This window comes from Epinephelus lanceolatus, chromosome 2 (genome assembly GCF_041903045.1).
Source record: "Epinephelus lanceolatus isolate andai-2023 chromosome 2, ASM4190304v1, whole genome shotgun sequence".
NCBI lineage: Eukaryota > Metazoa > Chordata > Actinopteri > Perciformes > Serranidae > Epinephelus > Epinephelus lanceolatus.
The window spans coordinates 24,722,228-24,741,073 of NC_135735.1; the positions used below are offsets into that span (position 1 = coordinate 24,722,228).

Below are 18,846 nucleotides of genomic sequence, written 5' to 3' on the forward strand. Positions count from 1 at the left end.
TTGCGGATCCATTCTGAATGGGCCGCAAGTTACTTGCAAATGTGTCAAGTTTGTAAAAAAAACAAAAAACAAAACACTTTATTGTGAAGTACAGTGAATTTCCTGCACATAGCTTTCATTTTGAGGTGCTGTTTCCTGCAGTAGAGTGAGTGACTAAGGGACAGCTACTTGACAGAGACAGCAAATTAGCTCGATGACATGGCCAAATATCAGTATGATGCTGAACATATTTAACTGTGTGGACCTTGAACTAAAGACTAAAGAGAGATCTGGACCCTGAGGCTGGACCAATTAGGAACAACTGACACAGAACCTTTAAATGATATTACAACTGAGGATGAACGTTTAATTTTGCTTCATTTACATTTTATCAGAATACGTGTATACTGTTTGTACTTGTTTAGAAAGAGTATAAACACAAGGTCATTATAAAAAGGGCCTTACGGTAATGTTGAATTTGGAGAGCGAGATGACAGAAGAGTGGAAACCCTCATTAATCATCCAGACTACTACTCTAAATAATCTAAAAATGGGTCAGCAGCAAATCTTAGCTTTGAACTACAGATCCACCCATGAAAACAACACACAGGAATCTGTCCATTCCAGTTTGACTTACCTCGTCTGCAGAGATTGACAGGCCGACGTATGGTAGCAGAACGCTCCAGAGAGCAGGAATTCAGCTCTGCGCTAATGTACAGGTGACGCACCTGAAACAGGACAGAAAGGAAAGCTGATCAATCGTGACACTCAAGAAGCTGTCATATTTCTTAAAAATGGACAGATGGTAAGAATCTGATATTGTCAAAGTGAGGACTCCCTCTCACCTGGTGTGGCCGGACACAAGAGGAATTGAGGTTGGGGTATCGAGTCCCAGGGTCTATGGTGTACTGGTCAAAGTTTTTGGCAATGTTTTCAGTTGTGGTTTGTGGAAGTAGCCTGTAAATACTCTCCCTACAGAAAGGAAAAGAGACACAAACATAGTGTTATTTACGTTGCTTTAACGTGGCAGTGCTTATTATTTAACTGGTCTGAACACACAATTCTTAGTAAATGATGTAACTATGCAAACACACATTTAAATATCAAGCATAGTGTGTGTGTGTGTGTGTGTGTGTGTACCTCTCCGCCAGCACTTCCAGAGCCGTGCGACCCTGAGCCCAGCTTTTTACCATCCAGGCTGTGTCAAAGGCAGCCAGGAAGCCTCTGGCGCAGCCCGTCCCCATGGGCCAGAAGGGCTGCACAGGAACACATAAAAAATATGAATGTATCATTACAACTGAGAGTGAGCGAACACTATGATGAGCTGTTACATGTCGTCTAACAGCCTCTTTTTCTTTTTCCAGGCACCTTTCTACCTTTCCACACCTAAACTGAGATAATTTGACCTGACTTGACATGTGTTACCCTTCCTTACCTCTAGCAGACTGTCGCCAACTAGCGCTACCAGCAGCTGGTGTCCAAATCTCTCCCTGACCAGTGCAGCGTTCTCAGAGGCGTACATGCTTGTGAAGTCAAACATTGCTACATCTGGCTGCCCGCTGTGGTTCATGGCAAAATCCAGCGTGGGAAGTTGGTAGTTGGTGCCAAAGTCAGCAGCTTCTCGGGCGTAGCACAGAAGAGCTTCCTGGTTGACATTTTCACTGCTCAGTAACATCTGGGTGTCTACGTAATCCTGTTGGAAAGAAGCACAAAAGTCAGGAGAGGTTCACACGGAGTGAGACTAAGCTTAGCACTTCTAAAAGACCACGATTATTCTCTTTATGATCTGTTACCTAAGAGATTTTTGTAGTAATGCTGCAACCAGAAGTGAAATAAAAGCCTGACTATATATCATAATACATAAGATGATAAATTATCACTACAGATTGTGGACTTGATGTCAGATACTGTATTTAAACTTATACAACTAGACATCTGAAGTGCCGCGCTCATGTCCAGCAATTCTGGAGATTCTAATAAAGTAAGTAAATGAAACCAAATGGCATTTCAGTCTGATCATCAGGTTGGTATGCAGTCTACACTAATGCAATTATTGGCTGCCATGCTATTTATCTCCTCGCCAAAATGTTGTCAACACCTTGCAATTAAATCCAATTCACTGCAGCACAAAATGCAGTATCAGAATTTATGAGTCAATTCAACACCTCTCTAACACAGTCCCAACAAACATAGAGTTCATATTTGCTGAGAGGCTGTTGTGTTGGAGTTCATTAGGTTTAACAGCAGTTAATGATAATGACTCCTTGTCATGAAGATAAAATGAAACGCTGAAAATTCGTGGTTAAAAACACATTTTCGAAAAGTTAAATGAATTGATGGTGAAGAAATGACACAACGGATCCCTGAACACATGATTTACTTACATTTATTACGACCCCCTTGTCCAGCAGGCTCTGTTTCTTGGCAGTCATGACAAAGTAATGTGTGTTGTCCTTGTAGTAGACAATGTTCTCCAGGTCGATACCTGCAACAAATTAAACAGTTTGAGAATGGCTGAGCAGGGCATCAAACTGAGGAGATTTGGAGGCACATGGGAGATGTTTGCCTTGATCTTTACCCTGAACCTAACCAAGAAAAGGCTTTCTGGCAGAATGCCCTGAAGGCAGACTTCTCCAAACGCATATTGTGAGTGACTGCCTGAAACCCATCATGTCTAGTTCATCTTCATGCCAGCTAACACCACAGTGAGGCAGTGTGACTGCTCTTCTCTCCCACCTGTTTCCTCTTTGAGGTCAAGGAAGAACTTCTGGTTGAAGATAAAGGCCACGCCGCTGATTTCTTCCACTTTGGCCTCTGCGGTGGTGTTCCTGTTGATGAAGTTGGCAGTGATGGCAATTGCAAGCTTCCCCCTGAACTCCTTTCTTTTGAAACCTGAGAGAGAAAAAAGACAAAGTCAGATAAAGAATGAAGCAAAGAAACCAGGGAAAAAAAAGAAGAAGAGGAGATGTTAATCTCCCAAAACAAACCAGTCCTATCGGCTTGTCTGGTAAAACCAAAGGAAATCTAGCCTTAAACCATAATTACAAGGCAGTTATTTTAGGATAAGAGGCAGCTTACCAAGGTGAGCCTTTAAAGTTAAATGCCTTTTTCTTAATTAACCTTCAGAATAACAAGTGTAGCAGTAAAAGAGCCACTTGTAACATTTTCATAGCGTGCAACAGTCTTTTAATTTATCAAGAATTTAATTAAATTTTTAATGTAAGGATTCTGATTCAATGGATCTTACTGCACACAATACGGAGCCAGATAAATAGTTCCTTTGACATCTATTTCACACAAAACAGGGACATGGGAAACAAAATTCTCTCAATGAGAGAGAACAAGAACTCACCAAAAATGCCACTAATTATTAAGTTGTGAGTACAGTGATGTATGAGACAGCGAAAGTGCTGTTTGGAGGCAGTTGTATCAACACTACTCCATACCTTTGACTCTCTGAGTCCTCATCTCAGTTTAGATCTGATTGTGTTTAACTCTGTGTTACCGTGGCTAGACCACAAAAGCAGCCCAAAAGCAGGCTGAGTGCAAGGGAAAATCATTCCCCCCAGATTTCATCATAATTGAAGAATGAGCTAAACATCTTGTCAGGCCCCAAAATGCCCTTTTAAGGAATAAGCATCTGATGCGAATTGGTTGTTAGATGACAGCATTTTTACGAGAGAGACCGAAACAGCGAGACAGAGAGATGGAGAGAGTCCAGCGCGAATACATCAGCTGCTGCACTGAGCCCAAGCTCTGCTCTATTTTTGTTCTGTGCCTCAGGGGTTTCATGTACAACCTCTCCCACTGGGAGAGATCAATGGCTTCGTACAAGAATAAATTTACAAAAGGTAAGTTTCATTTATAGCATCACAACAGAAATAGTGCAGCACAAGAGAGAGTGCAGAAACGCTGTTCGGTACAACAGATGGTGTGCTGGCTTTTATCTGAGGTAATAACTCTAAAACGTGACGTCTTGTTGTTCACAATAATGAAAACACATGGAGACGGAACAAATAACACTCAAGTGAACATTCAGTCAGGAAGACTTTACCTTTGCATGCTTAGGCCTGTAATTCATTTCTCATACCATCTGCTTTTCACTCCTCACACACACCGTCACTCACGTCTGTGGCTGTCAACTGAGATATCAGCTGCTCCTTCAGCTGATCACATTTAAACAATAGCACTGCAACACACCTTCAGTATTGTCAGCCTATCATCTTGCTGCTGCATTTTCATATATGACTCTTTTATGTCTTTAGTATGTTCATGTTGCAGTTGTGCACCCCTCCACCTGCCTAGTCTTTGCAGATTCATCAGCCTCAGTCTCAGCAGAGTCACCCGCCGCCACCACCAGTGTCGGGACTCAATAGAGAGGATTTATCTTGCTGCTCCTCAGTGCAAATGCCCCTTAATGATGAAATTGCTCTGTAGAGCCTAAGCGCCAAAGTCTTTCTGTCAAATCTTGATCATCACATTTGTAAGGGTGCTTTCAGACCTAGAATTCGCTTGCTTTGGTCCGAATCAAGGACTCATATTGTTTGGTTCGTGTTCTCACGGCAGCATTTACAAGCGGACCAGATCAGATGCCTTGTGTGAGAAAGCTGCTCTTCATTGGTCAGAATTTCCATGTGGGAAAAATCCAGGAAGTAAACAAAATGTTGAAGAAGAGTACACTTGCGAGGTCGGAACACACCACAAACGAATCGCACCAGAGTTTGTTTGTAACCGGACTGAGACCACCTCTTCAAGAAGGTCTCGGTCCGGTTGTTTTGATGCAAACCTGAGTGCAATTGCTGTGTTCACACCTGCCCAAATGCACCACACTTAGGGGGAAAATGAACTTGAGTTTGACTGAACTGAACCAAACAGGGCAGATGTGAAAGCACCCTTATCCTGTAAACCTGTAATCTGTATTAAACATTGTATTTACTTCATTCACCTGTCTCTCCTGAATGAACTATATTCACAAATACTATGTAACTAAGGAGTTAAAATGAACTTTTTGCATTGTGTGAGTTTCTTTTTTTTCCTCAAAATTATCATTTGGATCTTTGTTGCCTTTATTACAGAGCAGCTGGAGAGTAACAAGGAAAGAGGGATGAGAGCATGGGAATGATACACAGCCAAGGGCCACAGGCTGGAATCGAACCTGGGCTGCCGTTGAAGACTCCGCCTACATGAGACGCATGCTCTGCCTGGTGAACTGGAGGTCGCCCTGAGTTTCTTTTTTGTAATATTATTTTTTGGGGCGTTTTTGCTTTTGTGAATATGCCAGGAAATGTGGGAGAGAGAGGGGCGATAACATGCAGCGAAGGGCCACGGCAAGGTGAGCTAGAGGTCACCCACATTGTGTGAGTTTTATAACTGAAATTTAACATCACCAGAACTCTTTGTTTCCATGAACATGTACACCTCAGGGTGTCAGTAGGCTCTAAACCTGTCCTTTGAATATTGTTGGTGGGAAAATACACACTCAGGTCACAGAGTGTTCCTCCCTTGATCAGACACGTAACTTTATATCGTACTTCGCAGGCAAAGTGAAGTGCATCCTTGAGGCATCTATACAGTTCACTCTTTTTCTTTGCCATCGTCTCACCTTCCAGAGTGTTCCTGCGTCCGTCAGCCCCCACCACGACATCAAACTCAAAGTTAGCCACAGGGTGATCAGCTGGTCGGATTGCAGCCCTCCACCCAAGCCCTGAGAGACAGAGACAAAGACAGATGAAGACTAAGACGCATAGTATAAATGCTGGGAATATTCCCTTTGGGCTGCACTAAACAGAACAATCAAAGCACAGCACGTAGATGTCAGCTGATAGGTACTGGTTTTTTGCTCAGGGACACTTCTGTGGTGTCTCGGTCAAGACGTTTGACCGTTCTGGCACCTGCTATGCTGGAACATTTCTAAATTTGTCAGTACAGAGAAGAAAACAATGGCAAACTTGAACTCTGTTGCTGTTTTGTTGCTATGATGCCAGTAAAAGTGGCTTTTCATGTCATGTTTTAAAAAGTTAAACAAACAAAACACTGCTCCAGGTTTAATATTGGTCATCTGAAGTACACAGTGTGTGCTGCAGGAGTGTGAGACCACCAGAGTAACGGTCTGGCAGTTTGTTGTGAAATATCATCGTGTGGAAAATGCATTCCATGATGTCAAGGGTACAGCTAAGTCCGTCACAGCGGAACAGGAGGGATAAGTTTGTGTCTAAATTTAGGCAAGACACTTGTTGTTATCAGTGTGTAGATATTACAGCCGAAGAGACACCTGACAACAGCGTGTTTGTTATTTTCCTGCTGAGAGACTAAAGTCCAATGTGAAGTGCTGAGTGTCAGAGAAATATCATGACATGAGAGTAGAAGATGTTGCCAATATATTTAGTTTTAAACAAAGGTAACAGTGTTTATTTACTGGCATTAATGTGATAGGTAGGGACTTTATACAGCAGGCATACATTTGAGCACTATCAGGGAAGTTAGGCAACGTGCTTGACCTCTGCTAACCTCATCTAAATATGATGAAAAACTACATCAGTGCCAGTGTTTGTCTCCTGTTTAGTGGTGGCTGTCAAGGAAATTAAATACTGCAGGATGAAAAGTCCCTTGCTGCCTGACCAGCCGTGAAGCAGAGTGCCAAACTACAGAGCGAGAGAGTAAATACGGATCCTCCAGTAAGCTTTGCAGTATCTTTGTAACAAACTGACAGATGCAGCTTTACACATTATTAAACTTCTCAGCCTCATCCTGCTCCACATCCCAGTTTTATTGTTTCCAGCTGCTCAAATCTCCTCATCTTCCCAAAGCTTGCAGATCATAAAACAACTGTCAGTGGGTGAATATAAAAGCACTGCTAATCTTTTGTTTGGGCGTGCGGACGGATACCTTCATTTTCCTGATCCTCCGGAGGTTCCAAAAGTTTGACAAACTCCACATTGATGTGGAACTCCACCGCAACGATCAGGGCGACCTTCAGCAGGACCAGCTGCAGCTTCTGAATGCCTGGTAGACAAAGAAAAACACATCAGTGTCTGGATACAGATGTGAAACACTGCAAGACTTTGTGTTTGGTGTTATGTTGTCTTGACACTGCTGAGAGCAAGGCCTGAGCTCCAGTTCTCTTGCTACGGCTTTTTCTCTTGTTGTTTTGTTGTAATGAGTCAAATGAATCAATGCTCGACTGACATTCAAACAAACAGCAGGACCAATAATATATCATTATTCTATCATTATGTCTTGTTTTTAAACTTTTGTAATTCTTCTAGAAATACAGCCCATATAAATTTCTTCCCACATCCATTTCCTTCTCTTTGAAATGGTTTTGGAATCAATCAATCAGCTCCATTTATGGTCCTCTGGACACAGCAATTATACAGAACAATACATAAGTACAAAGAAATGAGAACACAATGATGCAAAAAAATACACTCAAGAATCAAAAGCATCAAAATATTCCATCCAGGTTCACTAAAGGGTTAGAGCTGAATGGACAGACAGTGATACAGACCATATTGGTGTACAGTATTGAATCAAAGTGTTCTCAAAATGCCTTTATTGATCCCCAGGAGAACATTAGGTCACATTACAGTTGCTCTTATATATGAGCATAACGACATTACAAGAAAAATAGAAACTAGAAAAATAAGAAGTATGTAAAAAATATGTGCATTATGCTACTTCCTAGACCTGCTTGCTTAGACCACGCCCATCTTTGAACTTGGCTTTCATTCTGATCTCAACTACACACCTATCAAGTGTCGTGACTGCATCTGGCACGCTTGTGACGCTACTGCATTGACACAATCTGTCAACAGACAGGCAGATGACAGACACCTGGCAAAATACTCAAAGCGGCTTTTGTGGTAGTTCCAACTACGATTGGCGTCACCTGGACCACATTTTGCCATGACGACACACACACTGACTCACCAGGTGAAACCAATACCAGTTGTCACAACATTGTTGCAGCTGATAATAAGATAAAAGCTGAGAAACGAAAGTACTGCAAGACCATAACCTTTAACCTGTTAGTGTTTAATAAAACACTGTAGATTTAAGGGGAAGATTGAGCTTTACAAAGTCCTACAATATGTGATCAGAGGTCAATGAAAAGCAAAAACCGGCAGCATGTTTTGTTCCTGTAGAGTCAGATACTCACTGATGTGGTCTATGGCCCCGGCGCAGAATTTGCCATAAAACTTTTTGGCCCCAAGGCCTCGCAGGTCATGAATGGTGTAGGGCCAAAGGTGCAGCACGTTGTTCCTAGAGAAGGAATCTCTCTTCTCAATCACCACCACTTTGGCGCCCATCAAAGCGAGCTCGATGGCTGTCCGCAGGCCGCAGGGACCTCCTCCGATGATGAGGCACTAAAAACAAGAGGATGACAAATTGACCTCATTACTTACACAAGGCACAGAGCAATGAGCTACATCATGAAGACATCTGTATTCACAGACGGCTGAGACTTTTCCTGCAGGAAGAGGCTGAGATGAAAAATGGTTTAGGTCCTACTTGTTTATTAACATACCAGGGAGCATTATAACATCTACATAGATTATGAGAGGGAGCAGCACTTTACTGCACCACTGGAGCATTTAGAGTCTGAGTGTCGCACTCAAGGACTCTTCAGCAGGATAGATACCGACTCTGAGGATCACTCCAGATAGAAGATGACTTCTCAATGCTGTTGCGTGTTTAAGGATTGTTAGTAAAACAAATGAAACATGAGGAAGAGACGTGCCTGAGGCGGTGCATTTATCAGGGAACTGCCAAGGAGAATGTTTGTGAACATCAGCCCAAAACCAATATAACAATCTTCACATATCTAAGGTGTTATTCATGCATCAGCCTCACCCAGAAATGCATGAAGTCAGTTCGTTGAAGTTACAGCGTCTGAGAATGTGCGGCTAAAACATGACATCATCCTCTCGAATGATAGATGAAAGAAGCGACGCATGTGTGCTGGCAAGCTGTATTTTCTGTTCTTCTAAACATGTTAAGAGGCATTATGGGAGATGTGTGTTTCTTTTATTCCCCTGACATTTAATCCAGAGCCAAACCACTTCTGAGGGTTGCCCCTGCTGTGCTCAACAAGGTGGACAGTCTCCTGTCTCGATAGCTTCGCCAAATTAGCACTGAAATTTCTTTTCTCCTTTCACCTTCCCAGGACTGACTTCCATCTAACAGCACAAAGAGCGACCACTCTGCCCGAACATATTTGAATAGAAGGACTCACTTCCTGCCACCCTGTGTGTCCACAAACAGGATAACACAAAGTGAGGATAGTGCCATGAGGTGCCACCCGTCCATATCAGTCCTGTGAGACAATCAGACCGGGTGCTGTTTACAGAGCACCCACGGCCAGCTGACCGAAATCCTAAATTATACCCTAAATGGCACTCTGCTCTGGCTCCAAAAACAAGATGAGTGAGGTTTTAGTCATTCCATATTCCCTTTGAGAGTGTGTGGTTAAACTTTGGGGGGGCGTCACTGGGGATGTGGGTGATGAGGAGCTCAGTGTGTCATCATGTGTTGCCTGAGGTTATCAGGATGATGTATTCTCAGGTGTGAGGCACACACAGGTGGTGGAAGAGCTGCCTGGACAAGCCTGCCTGCTGGCCATGTTTTTTTTCTCAACAAAGGGTGATTGAGTGTGTTTACCCAGCCACAGACAGAGATGGAGAGACACTTACACTTTCATTTATGTGCACGGCGCTAACTCGGTTTATTCAGATGTACGCTCACAAAGTGCACATTTTAATCTAAACCCACGTCACTGTTTTCATCTGCCTATCAGCCACTAGCAGTAACAGGCTGTTTGTTTTAGCCCGTTTCCATTCGCTGATCTATTTTTCCAGATATGAGGCTTTTCCTGATGGCGTGCTCCACATCTGTTGAGTCAGGACACACACGCTTCCTTTCAGCTTCCCACTTGTGACCTTGTTCTCATCCAAGCTCCACCTCACCCCGGTCACATTCGTCCCCCGCCTTATTAATGAACCCTATCTGTCAGTCATAGTATCACTGTTTACTTTTTTATCTAAGCAGACAGTGTGGCTGATACAAGGAGCTCTTTAACTGTCACAGCATCTTGATTTAATTGTTAGGACTAAGTTGTAACCTCCAGGGATGAAAAAGGAAGCCAATGCAGAAGTGGAAAAAACTGCAGTTCCTCTAATGGCCACTTGAGGCTGGCTACAGAAGCCAGTAAATCCCCATAGACCCCCATGCCCAACTTTACAGCAGAAATAAACATGTTTACAGTCTAGTAAAAAGAACAGTTTTGGTCTCTATAGCTAATTTTCTCCTTCATGACAACTGTACATGGGGTGACTTCCATTTACATTTTATCAGGGCTTAAATTATTGCCAATGTAAGAGCGGGCCACTTTGAGTGACAGGATGTCTGCTGATAGTGTCCTCAGCTTCTCAGTCAGATCCACCACTCGCTCCTCCACAGCTCCACCCTTTCTTCCAAATATGGTCTCTTCTGGCTCCAAAAAAACAAAATGGCGACAGCCGAAATGCCAAACTCGAGGCTTTAAAACCGGCGTCCACAAACCAATGGATGTCACAGTAGCTATGTCCATTATTTTATACAGTCTATGGTTAGGACACTACAGCTGTAACTAACATTTTTTTTCTCTAATTAATTAATATGACCGTTATTTTGGCCCCAGATCTTGAGGTGACAACTTCATGTTGTCTGTTTTGTTCGACAAACAGTCAAAATCCCAGAAATATTTCGTTCACCGTCATATTTAACAAAGAAAAGCAGCTAATATTCACTTTTGGCAGGCATTTTTGCTTGAAATATTATTCAAAAGATTAATCAATTTCATAAATTTTCTTCTAATAGACTTATTTATTAATTGGCTAATCATTTCAGCTCTTCAGGGCACATGAACGATATCATCCCAAACCTAAAACACAAGTGCGTTATGAAACGGCATGACTCCAGAGGCCGTTTGACAGAGCCCAACGGTATCTTATCTAAGAATGTCACCTGCATACAGTAGATTGAACCTGGGGCTTAACATGGATCTAATGTATTATGTTAGTGAAGATTCTCAGTCATCCAGGTCATGGTAATCCTAAATGCTGTATCATTGGCAACTGGATTTGCTTCACCTCTCATCCAAGAAGCTTCTTCAGTTCAGATCTAATGAAAGTGAAGGTTGTCTTCCCTTCAAATTAGGTTTTAACTTTAAACGAACTGTGTATCTGTGCATTTCATCTGTTGAATCAAGATGTGTTACCGTCTCAGGGTCAAAATCGCACAAAGCTCTGGAGAAGTGTGTCGAGAATGATTCACATCACAGATTATAAAGGAAAAAAAAAAGATCAATTTGCAATTTCTTTGTGCACAGTGAAACTTTACGAGGAAGAAACACACACTGTGGTTACGTGTTGGTGTCACAGCAGCCTGCCATAAAACACGGGTGACATCACATCCTTTAAAGATTTGCTGCAACAGCGGGAATATGAAGACGAGGCGCCGAGTGATATCACATCTGTCACTGTTATAGAGCTGAGTTGCCATAAAACCATAAGTCGTCACCTTGTGATTCTCCCAGGGAGAGGAGGAACTGGAGATCACGTCAAAGCAGATCGTCTGTGCTGTGTGTGATTAAAGACGCTTCATGCTGCACTTGTGCTGCACAAGTGTGGAAATTAATAAGCAACTTATTAAATCTCTGGTATTTAGGGCAAAAGGGCAATCTAATAAATTCACAATAAGTTACTCTTTCAGTAATTCACAAAATCCACTATTTGTCCATCTGGTTTACTGCTTTCGTACCTCTAAAGTACAGCACCACTTTTTATTTTACAACAAAAACCCTGTGGATTGACAGAATTACAAAGTCTGACCTCTTCACTTTGGGCTCAGATGTTTAGTTGAGTCACACTTTCTTTATGCGTTCATTTTCTTTCTTCTTACCTATTTTGGTGTTAGCTTAAATAAGACAGAACCTGTAAAAATGAGCTCATACTGGCACATTTAAAACACACTTTAATAACAATCTGGGCCTGGCTCCAGCCTTTCAGGAAGAGCCTATAAAGAGCAGAGCACACCCGCAGAACAACTGGGGCCAAATAATCATAGTTGCTGAGTGATGCTGTCTGTTTCCCTGCGCTGTAAAAACACTCTTTCAAGCTGGAGGCAGCTGATGCCTGAAAGGTAATCACACTCGTCCAGGTTTCTCTACTTTCCCTCATCGCCTTTGCTGCCAAGTCCCCCACCCCCCACCCCCCAACCACCACCACCAAACACCCTGACGTGATTCCTTTGTCCCCATTGCAGTTATTGCTTCATAATTCAACTAAAGAATAGCACTTCTATAGCTCTCCTCTTACATGCATTTAAGGAAATTGTCTTTTGTCTGTAATTTGTTCTCTGAGCGTGACTGGCTGATTGTGTTATTTGGCTGTGCACTGCTATCAAGGTGTTTTTTTTTGTCTGCGTCTTCATGAAAGTCATTTGATTATGTGAACATCTGTTGCTTGTTGTGTTTGATGTATAGTGTGTGTCTCTTAGCTGTGATTTTTCAATCTGTATGGCTAAACACACACGCATATGGGGGGTACAGTGATGGTTCAGTGAAGCAGTTGTCGATGATATAATATTACATGATGTTTGTGTTTCATTCTGTACAGCTTTGTCCCGGAGCACCTGTCTGAGAGCGACAGAATGAGTGTAAAGCAACGTATATCTCTTTAATTTCCTGTCCTGTGTTTGGGGGCTTTTGCAGTGAAAGAGTGAGTTTTACCGTCGCTGATGGTCTGTGTCTGGGCAGGTAGAGGTTAAAGCACTCTGTGGCGTACTTTAGACAGACAGAGTGCTGATTGTTCAAAACAAAGACGAGCCACCTGAGGTGAGGTCATTAAGACATTATCTAAGCCATGAAACATCAACTTTAATGAGGCATGAAAAAAACCTTATGATGTTTTCAGACCTTTTAGATACACGTTCCCAGGATTTCAGGCTTTAACGGGCCATACACGCTTTAGCTGTGACGACTGTTTTCAAAAGCATATAAGCACATAATATACGTAAACTTGGACAAGCATGCCTGACACAGGTTCTCCTGTCGTAGTTGGTAAAATCAAAGATAGTCACGATTTAAGACCTGGCTGCATTTACAAGCTAAAGTATATTTTTTGAGCAAATAAGGACACTGTGAAAAGGATGATGTGTGTTGTTGATTCTTCTATTAAAAGGGCTGCTGTTAGGGCAGTCGACTCCAAAGAGTCGCATAGTGGAGGATCCTTGAATGCATCACCAAGGAGACTTATTAAAATAGCTGCATGACCACACAAAAATAACAAAACTTTGGAAAAACAGCGCACATTTAGGTCATGTAAACTAAAATGAATGTCCTATCTAACACAGAGTTGAGAATGATTTCGTACCAAACCAAAAAGAAAACAATGTCTACATGGAAAGTAGAAGATAAATCTAAAAATGCCTGATATCATTTGGAAAACTGCCCAGCTGTAAGGAACATAAATATCATTTATGCTCACAGTATTTAATGGGAGGAACATGTAAAATGCTTCGATGTAAATGTATCTTGCTTTCTATCCCTCATCTCCATCTCTACAAGCCGAAAATTGGAAAATATTAAGATATCATTAAACTCACCTTGGTGCCCACACAAGCTTGGCCTTTCTTGTATTCCTTATGGGACATCCTCTTGTCCAGCTTACTCCACAGCGCTTTGGCCTTCCAGTAGGTGACCTTTGCCTTAAGACTGCTGTAGAAGGTGTCATTGTCCGCAGGGTCCAGGTCCAGCTTCCTACAGAGGACGTTGAAGGCCTGAAGGGTTCCCTTACAGGTCGAGGCCTGGACGAAGTTATCAAACAGCTTCCCCACATTGTCGCTCTCCTCCTCTGTCTCTCCCATCTTCCCCCGCTGCAGTAGATGATTTGGTGTGCTGAGGCTCCTGCTTGCTTCAGCAGTCTCTGCCAGATGTGGCTACACCCTCAGCTTGGCTCGCACCGTCATGCCCAGTCTGAGGAGGCAAGACACACAAGAGTCTGATGTCATCTCATGGCGAAACGTCTCTCGCAGATGGGTTTCGGTAACTGATATTTTTTCCCATATTCTATTATTAGCCTGATAAAATTGGACATGTTTCATTGCGTTATTTGAATTCATTTAAATGGTTTCTAGATTAGAATGTTAAAGTGATTTAAGTTGACAACAGCTGTATTTTATCTTCTCCCATGACTCCAGCTTACATTACTGAATTATCAAGAGGGCACTCGGTACCAGTCCTCATTAACAGTCAAGATCTAAGTCAGCATGCATTTTGAAACACTTACACCCACATCGACGAGATAAAATTCCAAGTGGAGACAAGGCTGCGAGATAAATACCAGAGAGAAGTCAAATGAGCCAGTCTGTCGTTCACACAGCTGTGGAGCATATTCACTACTGTAATTGTGCTTTATAGAGGCATAACCCTGTGAGCCTATAAAAAGGAGCTGTTTGTGGTTCTTCTGACTACTTATTGGTTCAGCAGAGAACCAAACTTCTCAACGGCTTCAGGGTTCAGTGAAAGCTTTACACAAAACAAAACCGGTGGAGCTTCAACATGAGAGACCCAGCAGGGACAAATAAACAAAACTGTAAACTGTAGTGTGTTGTTACAAGACGTCAGGACTTTGCTTAAAATGGAGCATTTTTTGACAGTTTTAGGTTGTATACTTTTGATGTAGTCTATTTCTTAATTGCAACAAAGGCTAGGGTAATGGCTCCAGGGAACAAGAGCCAATCTTGCAATGGGATCACTACAGTTGCAATACAGTGGTTTAATATGGACCAGTGGATTCACTGTCACTGCATCCAACAGGTCAGTGTGTGGATGCAAAACAACTTTCTCCAGCTAAATTCAGACAAGACTGAAGTCATCGTATTTGGTCCACAGAAACAAAGAGAAAGTGTCAGCAGTCACCTCCAGTCTCCCTCTCTCTAAAACCTACAAATCAGGTTAGAAATCTCAGGGTAATAATGGACTCAGACTTGAACTTTAACAGCCACATCAAATCAATAACATCAGCAGCTTTTTACCATCTAAAAAACATTGCCAAAATCAAAGGTATAGTGTCTAAACCTGACTTGGAGAGACTGATCCATGCATTTGTCTCTAGTAGGTTAGACTACTGTAACGGCCTGCTCACTGGCCTCTCCAAACGGGCCGTAAGACAGCTGCAGTACATCCAGAATGCTGCTGCTCGGGTCCTGACCAGAACCAGGAAGTACGAGCACATTAGTCCTGTGCTCAGGTCTCTACACTGGCTTCCTGTGGCTCAGAGAATAGACTTTAAAGCAGCTCTGCTTGTGTACAAGTCTCTCCACGGCCTAGTACCAAAGTACATCTCTGACATGTTAGTGCCATATGAACCATCTCGGACTCTGAGGACCTCAGGGACCGGCCTCGTGCTGGTGCCCAGAGTCAGGACTAAACATGGGGAATCAGGATTCCAGTTTTATGCAGCTAAAATCTGGAACAGTCTTTCTGAAGATGTGAGACAGGCCTCTACTCTGACAATGTTCAAATCTAGCCTCAAAACAGCTCTATTTCACTGTGCATATGACTGAAAGGATCTTATCTGCACTCTTCTCTTTTAAAGTTCATTTTACAATGATTATTTATGTTTTTATTTTGTATTGTGATTTTAATGCATTTTCTTGCTCTGTAAAGCACTTTGAATTACTTTGTGTACGAATTGTGCTCTACAAATAAACTTGCCTTGCCTTGCCTATTTCCTACTCAGACTCCCAGGCTCCTTGCTCAAACCACACCCATCTTTAAACTCGATCAACTCAACTACACACCTGTAAAGTTTCATGACAGCATCTTGCATGGGTGTGATGTTGGTGCACTGACAAAATCTGCCAACACACAGACAGACAGACAGACAGACCTATAATCACCTGGCAAAATATTCAAAATGGCTTCTGTGGTAGCTCCCGATAAAGCTGGTGACACCTGGACCCCATTTTGCCATGATCATTCACACACACACACACACACACACACACACACACACACAGACTCACGAGATGAAAACAATACCAGCCATTACAACATTGTTGTGGCTGGTAATCAACACTATACATGCCACATTTGCTACATGCAGATACTGTTGTTGAGCATTGATTGACAAACAGCTGAATTTACTTGCTGACAGTTTTACGTGTTGCAATTCTATATAAATAACATCTCTACTGTATGAACTTCCACATGGGTACAAAGTGGTTTCCTTTTATTGCAACCTGCAAGGAATGCGAACCTTTCATTCCTGGTGTGTAGCGCTGACTATGGATGAGTAGACCGGAAAAGTATTTGTATTGAGGTGTTTCTCATTCCAGCTGAAAACCAGACGATGTTTTCAACAGAGGTCTTTGAAACTTAATGCAATGCAAGCCCACACTAACACAGACTGACTGGTGCTGATTGGGTATGCATGCTTAATAGTCCACCTTCTACTGAGGTATGTGCCTTCAGTCCGCTTACATATGAGCCTGCGTGTGAAATACTCTGTTACCAAAACACACGCTAGTGTCAGAGTAGAGCTGAACTGACAGTATTAACTACAATGCAGTTTTCCCTTTCCTCCAATCAACCATCAAGCATTTGGAAAACCATGCCAGAAAATCTGTGCCAGAACTCAACATCAAAGCAAAATGTGGAAATTTTCTGCATTAAGCATGTGTGTGCTCACTTGGGTGGAGACCACAGCTTCTGTGAGTTTTGGGAGAAGTCTGCCTTTGATATTTTAATGTCCCATGGAGCGGGATGGGCAGGGTTAGAGGAGAGGTCAGGCTGGCTGTGAAGCCCCCCACAGTAATCCACTATTACTGTCACACCCCACCCCAGGGCCTCAGGTGGCAGGATGACTCCACCATGAAACTGTTCAGGGAGAGCTTTAGCCAGGGACAATACATCAACGCAAAAGCTAGTCCCTACACTCAATGACCATTCAGTCCTGGGTCTCAACATATTTGACTGTGATTTGAATGTGGTGAAATTTTGAATGTGACTCCTACAACAGCTTGTTTGTCCCCACGCTAAAATTAGCATATTCATTTGCACGGTATCCTGTTTGGCTGCATCCTGTTTTCAGAGAAAAGGAACAGCATCCAGCCCGTAGAAATACTGTACACTCAAATGACCTCCAGACTGCTTTATACACCTATGAAGCTTCAAAATGCCTCAGTCCTGTGGGTAGACACTGTGGACCCCCGAGGCCTTTCACAGCAGACATTCAGCCTCAGACTCAGAGAGCTGACATTCCTTTGCCACGTGCCCACGAGAGCCCTGAACTGCTCCATCAGCATGAGTCTAACACTCTGCTCACCCTCTCACTGGCTCCACCAGCCAGGTAGTCACAGGACCACCTCTGTAGTTTTTTTTGGAGGGGAATTTACTCTCTGATTGTCAATGAGTGACGAGGGATGACTGAGACAGGCATGATATATGATGCAGGTGCTTTAATCTTTCATGCATGGCAGCAGACTGTGATGGGAAAATTGCTCTGTATTCTACCATGTGGTATGTGGAGTGTTTGGAGCCTACATTATGTCTTCTATACAGCCTCTGTGGAGTCGGTTGAGTTAAAAAAAAAGTTTGTTTGGGTTAGTGAGATGTAAATTGTGCAAAAGCAAACATGCATTTTCATAACTGCTGTTTTCACAAGAACAGCGAACAATCATTTTACGTTGACATCATTTTATTCTAAACTCTACCCAGCGTTAAACAATCTCTCGAGCTTTTGGTGGAAAGTTCAAATAAAGACATCCTGACTGCACTTATGCCTCCACGTTTCAGTCCGAGTAAAGCGGTTCAAAAAAAAGGCACAACTATTGGAACCATCTGTTGTACGAGTCTGCGAGGACTAATGAAAAGGTACCACTTACTGTCTTCATAGCCAAGTCAGTGCTTGATACTCAAACTGCATTGTCTCAGGCTGAGTCCAATGACTTCACCATCTCAGTCTGACAGAATGGAAAGTCACTTGTGGGCAGACAGAACTAACCCACGGAAAGGCTGTAAAATACAGCTAATGACAGACGAAGCGGAAAGAATACACATGCACACACACACACACACACACACACACACAAACCATACATCATGACCAAACCATATAATGCTTAAGAGGATCAGAGAGTTTATGGCGAGCAGGTTTTCATCTCCTGTCTGTTTAGAAAATTATCTGATTGAGTGAAACCGACTGCAGCTAATTAAGAAAGTGAAGTGATTAATTTTATTGTAAGCAGTTTGGAATATATACAGTTATATCTGTGGCTTGTTAGTTTTATTCAACAATCCAAGCGCTTCTATCTCCTGATACTTTGTGTGACATTTCACCATTAGTCATGTGATGACTTCACTGTGCTGTGGCACATTGTCCAAAGATAAAAGTGTCTGTACTTTGTGTAGTACAAATCCATAGGATGGAGCTGCGATTGAGTCTATCTAAATGAAAGCAATGCTGTGTATGTGAGAGACATAGAAAGCTATTAGTCTCCAGTATGATAGAGAGGTGGGCGGGGAATGTTAGGAATGTGAAAAATGTACCTGTTACACCTGGACGGCAAAATGAAAGAAAAATATTTAAACACGCACATGTACACTTTTATACACACACATGCATCTTCAGCATGCATACACATTTTCTTATGATATTCTTTTTTATACACTGACTTAACTCATCATTAGTAGTCTACAACATGGACGGCCAGACAGGGAACAATTTTTTAAACACGATGGAGGTCCAAGACACAGATGAATCAGATTTTGGCTACACAGACAATATTACTAGCAGGTCAATTAATCAATTAGACAATTGGTGG

The 18,846-nt window shown here is 42.4% G+C and overlaps 1 protein-coding gene across 7 annotated transcripts in view; it reads right to left on the bottom strand.

The window, feature by feature from the left end:
• The window catches only part of mical2a (microtubule associated monooxygenase, calponin and LIM domain containing 2a), a 59,527-nt gene that overhangs the window by 33,611 nt on the left and 7,070 nt on the right, over positions 1 to 18,846 (bottom strand). For all 7 annotated transcript variants that reach the window (XR_013493568.1, XM_033624710.2, XM_033624746.2 and 4 more), the window contains exons 2-11: positions 13,624 to 13,993; positions 8,138 to 8,345; positions 6,865 to 6,981; positions 5,582 to 5,683; positions 2,716 to 2,871; positions 2,364 to 2,464; positions 1,415 to 1,672; positions 1,120 to 1,235; positions 825 to 951; positions 617 to 707 (exon numbers count right to left, since the gene is read on the bottom strand). Coding sequence is in view for 6 of the 7 variants with exons in the window: in XM_033624710.2 (XP_033480601.1) it covers positions 617 to 707; positions 825 to 951; positions 1,120 to 1,235; positions 1,415 to 1,672; positions 2,364 to 2,464; positions 2,716 to 2,871; positions 5,582 to 5,683; positions 6,865 to 6,981; positions 8,138 to 8,345; positions 13,624 to 13,884 (1,537 nt within the window). In the remaining variant the exon portion in view is untranslated. The remainder of the gene's footprint in view (positions 1 to 616; positions 708 to 824; positions 952 to 1,119; positions 1,236 to 1,414; positions 1,673 to 2,363; positions 2,465 to 2,715; positions 2,872 to 5,581; positions 5,684 to 6,864; positions 6,982 to 8,137; positions 8,346 to 13,623; positions 13,994 to 18,846) is intronic.